General features: G+C 35.7%; 2 protein-coding genes across 2 annotated transcripts in view; one reads left to right on the forward strand and one right to left on the reverse strand.

The window, feature by feature from the left end:
- Nucleotides 1-17,438, reverse strand: part of LOC141339661 (uncharacterized) — a 353,139-nt gene that overhangs the window by 104,407 nt on the left and 231,294 nt on the right. The window lies entirely within an intron of this gene.
- LOC141339741 (uncharacterized) lies at nucleotides 1,127-5,385 on the forward strand. The gene is made up of 2 exons (XM_073844978.1): nucleotides 1,127-1,616; nucleotides 3,683-5,385. The coding sequence occupies exons 1-2, from the start codon at nucleotides 1,331-1,333 to the stop codon at nucleotides 4,612-4,614; spliced, it is 1,218 nt and encodes a 405-aa protein (XP_073701079.1). The 5' UTR covers nucleotides 1,127-1,330; the 3' UTR covers nucleotides 4,615-5,385.

Consider the following 17,438-nt stretch of genomic DNA (forward strand, 5'->3'; position numbering starts at 1 on the left):
CACTGAAAGTCTACACAGCTACCACACTGATGTTGCAGAAAGTTTATAAAGATATAATAAAGCGAATTCATATTCATCAAGCAGTTTAGACCTAATTTTCAGAAGAGACTCAATCACTTTGTATTGTGAGCAGATTTAATTTACCTATAACATAAACTTTGTTCAGCAAACAAACAGAAGCTTAACCATACTTGCTTGATGTGCAAAACAAACTTAGTTTTTTATGGAAGCTCAAACATGATGTGTAATAGCAAGGAATGAACCCCATTGGTCCTCATACATCAAGCAAGCTTGCTTGAGCTTCTATTTGCCATTACTGATGTGTGCGTTGATTTGTTTGTTTTGTGGATATGTGATGGACCACCCCTTTAAAATATAGCTGTGATTTTTGTCTGTTACAGAGGCAGTGAACTGGTTTTCCAATGTGTTCAAGAAGGCTTTGGGGATTGGAGTGAATTCTAAGCTGGGGGAACTGAGACTGCTTGAAAGCTGTACATATTTTAGACATCAAATAAAGAGTTTCTTAAAAAAATGTTAGATGTGAATGTATTTTTTTGGACTGAAATATATGGAGGGCAAAATATATTTTTTTATGATTTTAAAATATATTTCAAAAATATACAAAAAATGGCCAAAAAATTTATTTGTAGAAAATATATTTCTGTAAATATATTTTTGGCCAATTTTTGTATATTTTGAAATATATTTCAAAGTACATTTTAAAATTTATTTTTTTATCGTATGGGATCATTCAGTAAAGAACAGTGTTAGGAATCAAGTGGAACTTTTCAACGGGGTTATTTATTTTTTATAAATTCAACTATCATTTTCTCTTGTGGACTATTTTATGTGAAATATCTTAATCAGGTCAGTGTGTTTTTCTCCTCTTATATTCACTCTCAAAGACTGTTGATGCTCAATACCATGATGCGAGTCTATAACTTTAAGTCATTTTCATTTATTTGTGCAGATCGGCTTTTTAAAGAAAAACAACAGCGCACCTTATAACAAAGTCATTTCACCCGCATTATTTTCCTCCTTTCGGCGCTTCACACTCCAGTCCAGCGGGTGGCACTAAGACACTAACTTCTGTTTGACAAACAAACCTAAGAGCAAGAAGATTAGATTCACTGTGCTCTCTGTTGTTTTGTCGTGATTCTGTTTTAGTACAATCTGTGAGGAATGTAGTTTCTGTAAACAGAAAAGTACAGTTTTGAATCAGATCAGTAAATACCTTTACTATTCTCATCCTTATATCTGTGACTAGTTTTTGAAGCAAGCAGGAATATCTGGAGAAGTATGAGCTGAACTGAGATCTGCTGCTGTGAAGATGTTTATTAAAGTGGAGAGTGAGGAGAACACGAGTGAACTAGAAACCTGGAGAGTAAAACAGGAGGACCCAGAACCTTTGAGAATAAATCAGGAGGAACCAGAGCCTTTGAAAATAAAACATGAGGAACCAGAGCCTTTGAAAATAAAACATGAGGAACCAGAACTTTTGAAAATAAAACTTGTGGAACCAGAACATTTTAGAATAAAACACGAGGAACCAGAACCTTTGAGAATAAAACAGGAGGAACCAGAAGCTTTGAGAATAAAACTTGTGGAACATGGAGGTTGGTGTTTTATCTTCATTCATCTTTAGTGACTGTTTGTGGTACATCAGGCTTTCATAATACTTCATAATGAGCTTTAATAATACTTACAGCAGTTTTAGATTTAGGTAACTGTAATAGAAACAATCTTTAAAGCGGATCAGTTTGTTGAAAAGTATATATGGGGGCAGTAACACTTTCGATGAAGCCCCATTCATAATACATTACAATGGTATTTTTAAGGCATTATAATGAACACATAATGCATTATATAAAAAAACCCTAAGTTATATCATCTCATGAATAATCATAACAATTTTTATACATTATAATACTTGAGTATTTGTGGTTCTAACCTAAGATTGTGATTATTTATAAGACACAATGGACGGCATATTAAATCTACGTAATTTATAATGTATTATATCATATCACATGTATTTTTTACATTATATTTTACAGTTTTATTTTGATGGTCCCTCGGTCTATTAACTATAAGCAACTTTCCAACTACATGTCAACTAACACTCCTTTATTATTATTATTAGTCTAGAATTAGTAGACTTAGGCTAGGTAGAAAATTCACATACTTGCAAAGTTACATATTAGTTTGTCTTTTGGGGATCCATCAAAATATGGTGTTAGAATATATTTAGCATAATACTAATAATAATTACTGCTAGCTGTCATGCAGTTGCAGAGTTACTTATCAAAAGCTGTCTAAAGGGTACCATCAAAATAATCAAACTGATAATACAAATGTGTCATGTTACACATTCATCTGAAACATGATGATACGAGATGATACAACATACTTTAAAACTACAAGATTTTTATAATGCATCATGAATTCATTATAATTCATCAAGAATACTCTTAAAAAGTATTATAAATGCAGGCTTCACAGAAAGTGAATTATGTTTTTAACTGATCAAACAAGGCTGATACAGAAACAGTAGTGTTAACTAAAGTCGTGATAATGCGGCAGAAATACTCCAGTGCTATTACATCATTAGTTTCAGGGTTTGTACAACATTTTGGGAGAGAAATTCAAGAACTTTTCAATGACTTTTAAGTATTTTATACAACTATTTACAGCTCTTTAAAGCTCTAAAATAATCCAGTTTAACCGAGGTGTTCTCTGATTGGCCAGCTATCTGTGGTTTGTGATTGGCCGAATACCTCAAGTGTGTGTTGGAAATGTAACACCCCTAACCATGTCGTGATGCCATTTCTTGGTGCATTGAGACAGAAATGATAAAACCCATTATAAATTAGGCATTTGATGCATATATTATTGTTTATATTGATTCTTGATTTTGATGATTGATTATGACTCATACTGTCTTTTTATGCATTTTGTACGGCGTGTAAACATAACACCATGTCTGCATTTGCAAACGTAGAACGTGTAACAACAAGCACTACCCTACACTGCTCAAAAGTCGCATTCAATAGTAAGTACTGAATTCTTTAATGTACTTACAGGCCGTCAGTCAGAAGCACAGACTGTCCATGCATCATTGTGATTGGCCCACTTTATAGCCTTAATTTTATATTTAAAACATTAATCTCAGCTCTAAAACTTTTAGTTTAGTTACTTTTTTTATATTATCTGTTTTACATATTTAATACTTGGTCAGTTTGATTTGTTTGGTTAACTTTGGTTAAATCTTTTATGTTAATACTGTGCAGTGCACAAAATTAAGATCTGAGAGATAGTTCATGTCAGTGTTCATGATGTTAAGTTTAGAGATGTTGTGCATCCACTTATTATTAGTGTGACATTTTAGCATGCAAATAAAGGGGAGAACTTCAAGATGTCGGCCAAAAAATCGGTAGCGCATAATCGGCAATCGACTGACGCTGACCTCTAAACATCGGCATCGGTTATAGAAAAATCCAAATCGGTCGATCTCTACTTTAAATGATCATTATTTTTGATATCCCACACACCAGCTCTACCAAATCTGCTTCTGGCACCACCATCTGTAGGACTTATTGGCACTGCTCTCAAATGTTAGTTTGTTCATGTTTTTCAGCTTATAACAAGTTCCTAAATATGAATAATTTTACTTTCATTTCAGAGTCGATTAAAGAAAAAGAGGAGAATGAAGAATCAAGTCAAGTTGAGGAGAAAAATCATTTCGAAACAGAAAAACCTTTGAGTTGCTCTCAAGTCAAACAGAAAGATTTAAAGAAATGTTGCACCTGTACTCAGTGTGGAAAGAGTTTCACAAGAAAAAGAGATCTTGAGCGTCACATGAAAACTCATACTGGAGAGAAACCATTCACTTGTGATCAATGTGGGAAGAGTTTTTCACGCTCATCAAACCTTAAGGAGCACATGAACATTCACAATAGAGAGAAGCAGCACACATGTGATCAATGTGGTAAAGTGTATTTAGGGGCTTCAGGTCTGAGGTATCACTTGAAAGTTCATACAAAGGTGAAGCCACATTCATGCCATTTGTGTGGAAAGAGATTTTGCCGTCTACAAAGTTTGAAAGTATATGAGAATATAAATACTGGTGTGAGAGAATGCATGTGTTCAAAGTGTGAAAAGATTTCTATTTCGGTAACTTATTTAAAACTGCATAAGAGGATCCACACTAGAGAGAAATCTTATGAATGTTCACACTGCAACAAGCGATTTAGTCAGTCAGCATGTCTGAAAACACATGAGAGGATCCACACTGGAGAGAAACCTTTTAAGTGTTCAAACTGCAACAAGAGATTTAGTCAGTCGGTACATTTGAAAAGGCATGAGAGGATCCACACTGGAGAGAAACCTTATAAGTGTTCACACTGCAACAAAAGTTTTAACCAGTCATCATATCTGAAAATACATGAGAGGATTCACACTGGAGAGAAACCTTATAAATGCTCACACTGCAACAAGAAATTTAACCAGTCATCATATCTAAAAATACATGAGATGAACCACACTGGAGAGAAACCTTTAGTGTTCACACTGCAACAAGACATTTCATCAGTCAGTACATTTGAAAACACATGAGAGGATCCACACTGGAGAGAAACCTTATAAGTGTTCACACTGCAACAAGAAATTTAACCAGTCATCATATCTGAAAATACATGAGATGATCCACACTAGAGAGAAATCTCATAAGTGTTCACACTGCAACAAGAGATTTAGTCAGTCAGTACATTTGAAAACACATAAGATGTTTTACCCTGGAGAGAAACCTTACAAGTGTTCAGTACATTTGGATCCACACTGGACAGTAACCGTATCATTTAACTGCATGTGGGAAGCGTTTTATTCGTCATCTGCTATACACAGTCATGCAGAAACAATCTTGTGTGTATCTCTGGCAGATTTACACATACTAGTCTGGCATGTATATGTATACCCATCCCTACTTGTAAATTAGTAGGAGAGAGATCAGTCTCATTAGTTTCTCTTTTACTTTCAGTAATGATAATTTTGCTTGAGTCATTATTAAATGTTACTTTTTTATTAATACATTATCTTTACATTTCATATTTTATTAACAACATTGCGGTCAACTGATTGTATTTGCATAAGAAAAAATTATTTTAGCTTTAATAGTTGAAAGCCATGATGTTTTAGGTTTTGTTCGAAATATCTAAATAATATCAATGGAATTGAGTTAAAAGCCTTTATTGTCTTTGTATTTTTTTGCATACAGTGAAATTAGGAGCATTACTGCTGACTGGTGTTAGAAAACATGTACCACAGGCAATATATGAGACTAGAGACTGCAGACTGTACTGTATCATTATAAAAGTATATACAACCACCGATGTGTTTTCCCTGTGGGCCACTGTACAATGTGGGTTGACCCATTGCATCTTGTTACTCACCTGTGCTGTTTTGGAAAGCGCAATATTTGAATCCATTGGGGATGATCATGCAGTAGTAATATTGTTTCGTTTGGCTTCAGTCGGTTTTGTCAAGAGCTCTGGTTTTTGATTCTATTTATTAAATGATGAGCTGTTTCCCCACAAAAGCTGTTTATTTAGCATAATGAGTCCATCACCTCTGTTGACATTTAATCAAACTAAACAGCCTCTGGTCTCCTTCCCTGCATACTGCCGAAGCAGCAGCATTAGCCATTTAACTTTTTTGGCTAAAGGTTGAAGACCTTACCCCTTGAGTCAAAAGCAACGTCTTTACTAATAATCCACAGGCAGGGAAATTCACAGACAGGAATGGTAGGAACACACAAGAGGTAACCTTGCAGCCGGACACCAGAACACTGAACACAAATCAAATAATAAAGACAGGTTAACCAGACAAAAAAGATGATGGGAATAACTATATGACAGGAAAACCAAATATGGGTATATGGGAGAAATCAAGACAGAGAGAATTATGGGGGCGTAACATTATTCCCCCCTCCCAGAAGGCGCAACTTGCCGTAGACAAGGAATGAAGAAAAAAGTGGACTGGTAGGAAGAACAAAAGAATGGAGAGGGCTGGGAAACAAAGTCTATGCAGGAGGAGGCTTCGGGGGAGAATGATCAACAGAGGCCTGACCGGATCCAACAGAGGGAGGAGCTAAGGAGGAGACAGAAGGGTCCAAGGTGGATCAGACGGAGAGAGGAGCCAGGTCGCAACCATGATTGTAGCCCCCAGCAGAGCCGACAGATAGAGGAGCCATTGTGGAGGAAGGTCTGACGACTCCAGGGGGTCGCTAGACAGAGGCTGAGCAGGTGGCGATGGAGACAGAGAGGATAAGCATGGCCAAGGGTCTGGCAACCGAGGCAGAGATCCGTATGTCTTGTTCATAAATGAATCAACTGATTTGAATGATCCATTTAAATAAATGCATTAGTTACTCATTAAAACTGTAATTTGCCACCACCTACTGGCATTTTTTATTTGGTAATTAAAAGTAGCATCTATATTTTATATATCATATTCAAAAAATTATATTTAAACTACTATTATTTCAAATGTATAATAGAGAAAGTTAATTTCTGAGGAAAAATAAAAAAGGTGGCAAATGTAAAATATGCTTGTTCTTGTTTGGTACACTGTAAAAAGTTTGCTGTAAATTTTACAGTAACTTACTGGCAGCTGGATGCCAGTAAGTTACTGTAAAAATGTTTACAGTTTTATTACTGTAAGTTAGGGGTGTGCAAAGCAGCCGGTATTTGTATCTGTATTTGTATTTGTTGAGGGGGGAAAAGTATTTGTATTTGTATTTGTATTTGTATTCGAGTAAAATTCAAAATAAGTGTAAAAATCCTTTTTTTTTGTGCGCTTAACTTTTAATTTACGTTATAGTGTAAGTATTTTGTAATTATATCCATTATAATAATTATTGATATGCAATATTGGTTAATGTTTTTGAATATGTAACAAGGAACGTCATTGAAAAAAAAATAACATGACAACCATTACCTCATCCATGGTTAAACCAACTAATAAAATACCATTATGAACATCATGAACCCCACCACCACCAGTCCTTGTTGGAGGATGCTGAACAGACAGCATAAAAATAAAAATAAATTTTCTTCTTATGAAAGAACTTCTTTCTCGTGGCGTCTGCCGTTGCTAAGCAACCATGACCTGATCACTCAATGACGACTCGGAAGTTTCAGCAAAGCATAAATGGATTTCCAGCATTAAAAATCGCTTGCATTAGCTTTGCTATTAAATGTCTTTAAAAATGGTTATTCATGTACAGATATGATCAGCTGTTCCTCCAACTTGGCTGTTTTTTCAACGGTATAAGGGAAAGGGTGAAGCTGATTTGTTGGTTCTTGTCATATGACCTGCGTGCGCATGTGGTATTCTGAAAAGTTGAGATGTATTTTTTCAAAGATTATAGAATATTTATCTCGATGCGGAGCGGACGCGCCTGGAAAAAACGAGCGCGTAGCACCGTGTGAGCGTTGCTTTCATTATGAGCGCGCATACCGCGCTTCTACATTTGAAATAATGACGAACTTTAGCGCGCATTTGAACGGCCCCTAATAGAATAATCTCCCGATCAAACTCTGCTTCCCAAAGTTATAAACCCAGCTAAGGTACAGAAATATATTCATCAAAAATAGTGAGGTAGTGAAGTCTTTTTTCACCCAGCCGAGTCTTCTCTGTTGCTGTGTGGAGCAGCCTGTGTCAGTCACCTCTTTTAACAGTTACACTGACTGCGGTCTCCTGAGGAAACGCAGCTTTTTTGATAGAAAGTTTTTCTTGTTCCCGAATACAAATATTTATTAAGGTATTTGTTCGAAATAAGTATTCGTTAAAAACACGCTATTTGTGCCTTTCCGAATACCGTATTCGGGTTCGGCTCCACCCCTACTGTAAGTGCATATACAGTACTAAAACGTCTTTACTGTAATTTCATTTACAGTATTTTTACTGTAATTTCATTTACAGCATTTTTACTGTATCTTCAATTACAGTATTTTTACTGTATTTTCAATTACAGTATCAGTACTATAGAGTTTATTTTCATTTATTTTAAACATTTTTTACCTGTAAAAACAATCTAATTGTCGTACAGCACTGAAATTCAAGATTTTTACCACCCCAACCCCATAAAAATCAGAATAACTCATAAGCATTAGTTCTGATAATATTCTTTTTAATTGTTGAACATTTTCTTTTTAAAAGTACAAATTACAAATATTGACCTCTAGGATACAGCAGAAAAAAGGGCATCACCACAGTCCCCTGGAGACTTTGTATCATGGCAAACATACACATACTGAAAAGCAAAAATAAGTACGTACACTACCAGTCAAAAGATTTTTTTAAAGAATTCTCTTCTGCTCACCAAGCCTGCATTATTTTGATCCAAATTACAGCAAAAGCAGTACAATTTTGATAAATGATATAAATTAACTGCTATTTGAATATATTTTACAATTTAATTTATTCCTTTGATCAAAGCTGAATTTTCAGCATCATTACTCGTCTTCAGTCTCACATGATCCTTCAGAAATCATTCTAGATATATATATATATATATATATATATATATATATATATATATATATATATATATATTATTTAATTTTTTTAAATTTTCAGGATTCTTTGATGAATAGAAATATATTATTTAGCAAGGATGATTTAAATTGATCAAATGTGATGATAAAGACATTCATAATGTTACAAACTTATATTTCAGATATTTCAAATAAATGCTGTTTATCTGAACTTTCTATTCATCAAAGAAACCTGAAAAAAATCTAATCCACTGTTTTTAGCATTATAATAATTTCAGCAACATCATAATAGTTTTTGAGCAGAAAATCAGATTATTAGAATGATTTCTGAAGGATTATGTGACTGCAGCAATAGCCCTGTTTCCACTGTCGGGCCAAAAGCGGGCGTGCTAGTGCGTGCCAGAGCCAGTCGCGTTTCCACTGTCACTTCCGGGGCCTGATCGTGCCTCGTCGGTGCTTCCTCAGGGCCAATGGCCCGGGTTTTTCGGCCCGACGAAAACCTTGGGCCAAAGCGGGCCAGCCGGGGCTTGAGGCGTGGTCAAAGTGAAAGGCGGAGTGTGTCTGTGGTATGCGCATTTCGCTGTATTACTAATACAGGGCTCTTCTATGTATTTGGGCCGATGACAATATACAACGCCAGTTTGACGGCGTCTGCAGAAACAAAGACGTGATAAAATACATCGTTGCTGCACTCGCAAAGCTAAATATCCAGCGCACCACAATGCAAGTTCGAGACAAGTTGAAGAAACTGCGTGCGCACGGCGCAGTACAAAGCCATAAAAACGCACAATGGACAAAGCGGTGCCCAGAGAAGACACTTACATTAGGCAGATATTATATGGAAATGCCGTTTTGATGGGGACATTACTTAAATGGTTATCTGATGGGGCACCTTTTGTGTCCTGTGTAAATCAGGTCCTATTCAGTAATCGTTACACTATTAACTGTTGTTACAGACAACTATGTGATGAAAACATTTAAATGCCTATCTGATTGGTATCTACTCGTATATAAATTTGGAAAAATGCAAATAAGATCCTATAAAAATGAGATCTGGGGCCAGTTGCATAAACTTAGTCTCTATGTTAAGACAGTGTCTTAAGAACTCGTTTGACCAACTAGCAGATAACTAAGGGGTAATCAGTGTTATATTTTGGATCCAATTTAGATTAATCTAAGTTTTAAGAAAAAAATTTGATGACTAACTTTTAAGTCTGTCTAAACCTTTTATGCAACTGGCCCCTGATGTATAAGTTTATTTACATCGTCCAAAAAAACCCACAGAAACTAACCAATACACCTTGATAAATTGTTAACATACACTGTACCTGTATCTGTACCTAAATAAAAGCATACAAAATTATACTAGAAGTACAACTGTGTAGTTATTTTTTGCAGTAGTGTGTAGATATGCTACATTTAGTTTAATGTAATACAAAGTTAGACGAAAGACTTGTGTGTCGGTCATAAAAACAAAGCTTCTTTTCAAGTGATTTATTAATGTAATATATTACAAATATTGCCGCCGCATAAACAACTGTTGCAGAGCACTTCTTGCATCAGAACAGACATCACCAACATTAGACGTTTCTGCATTCGCTGTATCCGGCTTCCACGTCGCTTTATTGTTCTTTTTCGCTTTGCAGCTAATATAAGCTTTCGCCTTAAACGCTGCTGAGCCTCCGTCTTCGCATCTTGTTTTCGCTGCCTCATCCTCCACCAAGAAAACACCGAAAGGAGCAAATAGCCGCTTCGGCTCTCTTCCTTCCATAATCACACTACGGTGACTGACTTTCAATCTCCCCGCTGAAAGGGGAGAGGTTTCATGACGTTTGATTCAAAGAGGTGTGTAAAGGGCGGGCTTTAGGTTTGCGCAGCGAGGCTACTGGCTCGATAGTGGAAACGCAGCTTACTTTTGGTCTTGGTGCTTGCGACTCGAGGCCATTGGCCCCGCCCGGCACGCTCTTAGCACTGGCTCGCACTGGCCCGACAGTGGAAAAGCGGCTAATGATGCTAAAAATTTTGCTTTGGTCAACATGACAAACAATGCATTTGTCTGTTTGGAGCAAAATACAAATAGAGGTTGGGAAGTGGTATGAATTTCAGAAGGCTGTTTGATGAGAAGCCTTGTCTGAGCACAACTGTGCCAAGAATAATTACTGACATTGATGATCTTGGCCCTTTACCTGGGCAGTAGTATGTATTTGGTTGGCATTCCTCATCTGTTTCCTCTTCCAAAGTGTTCAGAACGGAATCAAAGATGTTTTGGAAGAGTCTACTGTAAGGAGAACCACCATTGATTGTAATAGATGCTGTTTCATCAACTTCCCAGTTTGGGAAATCTATTATGTCCTGCAAATATACTACACTGCTTGATACACTAGCAGTGCAAAGCTGAAACGTGACTAATGATTTGAAGGATGAAAATCCGCTGCAGTTGAGTTTATTTTAGAAAAAATATAAATCTATTTTTGAAACATTTCTCTAATCGTCGATGTTGACCTAACGTGCCACCTAGTGGATAAATCTCTCAATTAGTTTGTCCCATTTTGCAAAATCGAGCTGTTATCTATGAAGCACCCCAGTTGGTCATTGAATCTAAGCAGAGTTTTAGATTAAATGTAACTTTATTTAAAACAATAATACAAATAAATAAATAAACAATACCATGGATTTTATGGCACAGCTAAAATAATGGAGTCTGTTTGGATTTGGCAGTATCTATTCTAGAATCTATTCTTGCTTCTGTTAGTGAGAAATAATTATTAGCCCTGTATGGTATAATGATTTCCCTTCACACATAGTGGTAAAAACAAAAAAAAGTATGCAGATTTTTACTACTGTTTATTATATCAGTAATAAGAAAAAAAATGTGTTTTACTACATTATTATAATCTAGAATTGTATTTTCTCTTAAATAAAACAATTCTTAACAATTATTAACAATTAAAAAAATAATTATATAGAGGAAACATTCAAGAATTTATTTATTTTTAAAGTTTTTTTTTTTTTTTTCAAAAAGAAGAATAACAACAGAACTTGGCAAATAGTTGCGTGGTCACCATTGCATCTTAACATAGGTCATAATGGATACATACAGAGGTCAAACTACAAGACATAAAGACATAAACACAATCCATTTTTCCCAGTATTGATAATATGTGTCCATTTGTAATCTCAGTGCAAAAGTAATTCTCTCCATATTTTGAACACTGGTTACTATGTCCAACCATACTGACTTTGTTGGAGGATCCGCCTGGAGCCACTTTCGTGTTACAGCTTTCTTGCTAGTTGCTAATAAAATCTTTAATAAATACTTATCTCTCACTGTCAGATGAGCTGGTAAGTTACCCAAATAAATTGTAGAAAAATAATAATCAATTGCATCGTCAAAGATATTATGTATTACTTTTGTTATCTCCTGCCAGTATGACTGAATAGCTGGGCAGCTCCAAAATACATGAAAGTGATCTGCTATTTGTTCCCCACATTTCCTCCAGCACACCACCGTACCTGTATCACCAGTCTGAACAGATTTTAACTTGGGGGTTATAAAGTATCTAACCAGATTCCTCCAGCAAAATTCTCTCCACAAACCAGAGCTAGTAGAAGTAGCTTGAACTGAACATATATTCATCCACTCTTTCTCTGAAATAGCAAGACTGGCTTCTCTCTCCCATTTCAATCTAACCTCCCTAGTTGAGTGTTCATTATTGGATTGATTAGTTTAATAAAGTTTTGAAACAAGTTTCCTATTATCTTTATTTTTATAAAACATCAAAAAATAAATCTACTAAATTGGGGTCATGTTTCTCCAAATATTTTATTTCACTGTTGAAATAAGTCCTGGTTTGCAGGTACCTGTAAAGTAAAGAAGTCTAATTTTTCCATACCATACCTATCTGAGATCTCCTGAAAACTATCTAGTTCTCCCTTTAAGGCAATTGAACTAAAAGTAGTGATGCCAAGTCTATACCAAAATTGAAACCTCCCATCAGATTTTGCTGGTTTAAAGTCAGGGTCAAAGGTGACCCATCTCAGTAGACTTGATTGTCTTTCCAGTGAGTGTGATTTACATTTTTAAACCAGATTCTAAAAGGAACTTTAGTCCAGTGATTTAAACTATTAGGATTCTGTTTATACAAAGTTTTTTTCTTTTACCTAGTAATGATTGCAGTGGTATAGCTAACTGTGAAATTTCCAGATCTTTCCACTTTGCTATATAATCTGGGTTACAGCAGCATGCCAATGTTCTTAATTGAGCTGCCTTGTAATAATCCAACAAGCAAGGCAGTGCTCTGCCCCCTTTCTCTATAGACAGTTGCAGTGTTTTAAATTTAATTTTTGGCTTCCTACCCCTCCAAATAAATCTTGAAATCCGCTTATCCCATTCTTTAAATTGTTTAAGAGGGACTTCAATTGGTAGGGATTGGAAGAGATACAAGAGACGGGGAAGCATGTTCATTTTTATTATATCTATTCTATTATGCATTTCTTTTTTTTTTTTTTTTGATTTGAAAGTGAGGCAACATTTTAATGAAACTTTAATTGAGTTGTAGTGTGTATCATGTAGTCTGATACATACAGGCCGTGTTACATGCTATTGCCTCATAGCCTAAACAGCTTTAGACCTCCAGCATTATCAATCTTTTTTTTTTTTTTAGTAATTTTTTTTTTTCTTTTTTTTTTATTATTGAAATTATATTGAAATGATACCATATATTCACATATCAGCATAGCTAACAACAGCATGCATACAGACATTGAGCTTTTACATTGTGTACATTTATACAAAGGAAAAAAAAACAATAAAATAGATAAAATAAAAAGGTGAAATAGAAAATAGCATCAGTCAATCACAAGAAAAACCTGACAACATCAACATCAGTTTGTCCATTCGTAGTTATATTTGGTTTTGAAGGTAATTTATGAAAGGACGCCATAAGACAGTGAACTTTGATCTGGAGCCCCTTAAGTTAAGTCTAATTTTTTCCAAACTCAGGAATTGTAACACATCTTTGGCCCACTGTTTAAAAGCAGGAGGAAATGACTGTTTCCAATTAATTAAAATCAAGCGCCTTGCCAAAAGAGAAGTAAAGGCGATGCAATCCAGTTCACTTTTTGACAAAGTGTTATTTCCATATACAATACCAAAGATAGCAGTCAAAGGATTTGCACAAATATCTTTACAAAATATTCTAGAATAAGAAAGAAAAATATGTGACCAAAAACCAGATAGACTAGGACATAACCAAAACATATGGGCTAATGTAGCAGGGGATTGCTTACATCTTGTACAGGTGGGGTCAACAGAAGGATACATCTTTGCCAGCTTGGCTTTAGAAAGATGAAGTCTATGTACCACTTTAAATTGAATAAGGCTGTGTCTAGCACAGATAGAAGATCCATGAATTCTATATATAGCCTCATTCCATATCTCATCTGTCAGGCAGATATTTAGGTCCAGTTGCCAGGAATCTCTTTGTGCGGATGCAGAAGTGGATGGTATAGATAGAAGTTTTGTATATAAGTCAGAGATAGTTCCTCTTTGTTCTGGGTTATCAGGAAAAAGTTGATCAATAGGATTTTGTTCAGGGAGGAAAGGAAAAGAAGAAATATTCTTGCGTATGAAATCCCGCACCTGTAGATATCTGAAAAAGTGAGCTTTAGGTATTTTAAATTGAGACTGTACTTGGGTAAAAGACAAGAAGCAACCATCAGCAAAAAGATCCTTAAATGTTAAAATACCTTTTCCTTGCCATAGCACGAATGTCTGGTCGTTCAGAGGCTGAGAAAAACGATGATTTCTGGCAACTGGAGCACAAATTGAACCTCTTTGCCATCCGAAATGCCTGCGAATTTGGGCCCAGATCTGAATGGAGTTCCATACCATTGGGTGCAACGTATGGGAGTCTAGACCCATCGGTAAGGGTGAAAATAGCAGAGCTGAGAGTGAGGAAGGAAGGCAGGCTGAGGATTCCATTTGGACCCAATCTGGGACATGTATTGTGTAATGTGAGCCTTGCCAATAAGTCAAAGCTCTTAAATTACAAGCCCAATAATAAAATTGAAAATTTGGGAGGGCCATCCCACCTTGTTCTTTAGGGTTTTGCAAAAAATGTAGACGTATTCTGGGAGGTTTTTTATTCCAAAGATAAGAGGAGAATATTTTATTTAAATGAGCAAAAAATGATTTCTTGATATAAATAGGTATTGTTTGGAAGAAATATAAAAATTTAGGGAGCACAATCATTTTAATTAAATTGATCCTGCCAATCAGAGAGTTGGGGAGCTTAGACCATTTTTCAAGTGATATCCTAGTTTGTTCTAAGAGGGGAGTAAAGTTGAGCTTAAACAGCTCAGAAATATTTCTTGAGACAACCACGCCTAAATATGTAAATTTATCAAGGGCTACTGTAAATGGGTAGGGGGAAAAAGAAGTATTTTGTGCAGCATGATTTATGGGAAATAATTCACTCTTAGAGAGGTTGAGTTTGTAACCAGAAATATGACTGAAACACTCTAGTGCAGTCATTACACGAGGGAGAGAATTGTAAGGATCTGTAATAAATAAAAGCAGGTCATCTGCATAGAGTGATAGTTTGTGCTCTCTGTCCCCCCTAAATATGCCTTGGATATCTGAGGTTGACCTCAACAAAATGGCCAGAGGTTCAATTGCCACTGCAAACAATAAGGGGGACAGAGGGCAACCCTGTCTAGTTCCCCTATGCAATGGGAAATACTGTGAACTAGTATTGTTTGTGATAACAGAAGAGAAGGGGGAAGCATATAAAAGTTTTACCCAGGTCAAAAAATTTGGACCCTCTCTAGACAGCAGAAAAGATAGCTCCACTCCACACTGTCAAAGGCTTTTTCAGCGTCTAGAGATATTACAATTTCTGGTAAATGTTTGTTTGAGTCAGGAGAGTAAATGATATCAAATACCCTGCGTATATTAAAAAATGAAAAGCGTTTTTTAATAAAACCAGTCTGATCTGGGGCTATGATAGTGGGGAGGACATTCTCCAGTCTTCGGGCCAAAACCTTTGCCAATATTTTACAGTCCACATTAAGCAAAGATATAGGCCGAAATGAGCCACAGTTCAGACGGTCTTTCCCTTTTTTAGGTAAAACAGAAATTGTCGCTTGATAAAATGTGTGTGGAAGGCAGCCTATAGAGAATGATTCCTCAAGTACAGCAAGTAGCAGAGGCATTAATTTCCCTTTAAACATTTTAAAAAATTCTACTGTAAAGCCATCTGGCCCAGGAGCTTTTGAATTTTGCATGTTTGAGAGAGCTACATTAAGTTCTTCCAAATCAATAATTTTCTCCAATTCTACGTTATCGTTAGATGGGATTTGGGGCATTTGAATAGAATTAAAAAAAGAATTAAGTTCTGAAGGATTATAGTCAATTTCAGATGAATACAGGGCTGTGTAAAATTTTTCAAAGACTAAGTTGATTTCTAGTTCATCCCTGGTGACTCTGCCATCCTCCCTGCGAATAGATGTTATAGTATTTGTAGCTGAATATTGTCTTATTTGTTGAGTGAGAATTTTCCCAGATTTGTCAGAATGTTCATATAATTTAGCGCGAGATTGAAGCAAAAGCCTTTCTGTCTGTTCAGATGTTATTAAATCAATCTCTGTCTGTAGTTTTGTTCTTTCCTTAAACATGTCAGGTGAGGGCTTAATTGCACATTTCAAGTCTAAATGTTTCATCTGATTCAAAAGATCATTTAGTCGCTGATTTCTGTTTCTCCTCTCCCACGAAACAAATGAAATTATTTCCCCCCTAATATAGGCTTTTAAAGACTCCCAGAGTATAGCCTTACTAATGTCTGAGGTGTCATTGATGGATAAGAAAAAATCTATCTTATTATTAATAAATTCTACAAAAGATGAATCGGAAAGAATAAAATTATTAAAGCGCCAGGTCTTCCGAATTGGTGATTTGGAAAAAGCTAATTTTAGTACAACTGGACTATGATCCGAAATTACAATAGATTCATATTTACAGTCAGTAACAGAAGTTAACAGTTTATCATCTATTAAGAAATAATCAATTCTTGAATATGAACAATGCACTGGGGAAAAGAAGGAGAACTGCTTAAGGTTTGGATATAAGAAGCGCCAGGGATCAGAAAATTTATAGGTCTCTAAAAAAGTATTAATAAACGTGGCGGATTTAGTAATATTGTAGGGTGTTTTCGAAGACCTATCCAGAGTGGGGTGGAGCACACAGTTAAAGTCTCCTCCTAAGATTAATTTATGAGTAGTCAAATTGGAAAAACTGGTTAAGAGATTTTTCATGAATGATACATCATCCCAGTTAGGGGCATAGATATTGGCTAATATCAGGGGAACATTATATAATGAACCAGTAACTATTACAAATCTTCCCCCCCTATCAGTTTGGACATTGCTCACACAGAACGGAATATTTTTATTAATTAGAATTGCAGCTCCCCTGGATCTTGACTGAAACTCTGAATGGTACATTTGCCCCACCCAAGATTTTTGTAGTTTATAATGATCAGCTGATATTAAGTGAGTTTCTTGAAGAAATGATATATTTGCTTCCAATCTCTTTAAATGGGTAAGGATCTTATTTCGCTTAATAATATGGTTAACCCCTTTCACGTTCCAACTAACAAAGTTCACTGTAAGTAAACCGCTATGTCTCAGGCTTACAGCATTGTTTAATGGGTGAAAAACTGATGCCAACCTCCTTCTGAAATATTTCTAACAACTGTACACAATAGCACAAATAAACATGAACAAATTTGAATGTCAAACGAACACCCTGACCCCAACCCACCCACCAAACCACTCCCCAAATGAGAACCAAAAAAACATCCAACATGTAACTAACCTTCAACG

This window comes from Garra rufa, chromosome 1 (assembly GCF_049309525.1).
Source record: "Garra rufa chromosome 1, GarRuf1.0, whole genome shotgun sequence".
Lineage (NCBI taxonomy): Eukaryota > Metazoa > Chordata > Actinopteri > Cypriniformes > Cyprinidae > Garra > Garra rufa.

What these genes read in the sequence shown, in the direction of transcription:
- LOC141339741 (XM_073844978.1), top strand. Translation starts at nt 1,331, where the DNA reads ATGTTTATTAAAGTGGAGAGTGAGGAGAACACGAGTGAACTAGAAACC. An exon ending in AAAACTTGTGGAACATGGAG is followed by an intron (nt 1,617 to 3,682) that starts GTTGGTGTTTTA and finishes CTTTCATTTCAG; the next exon opens with AGTCGATTAAAGAAAAAGAG.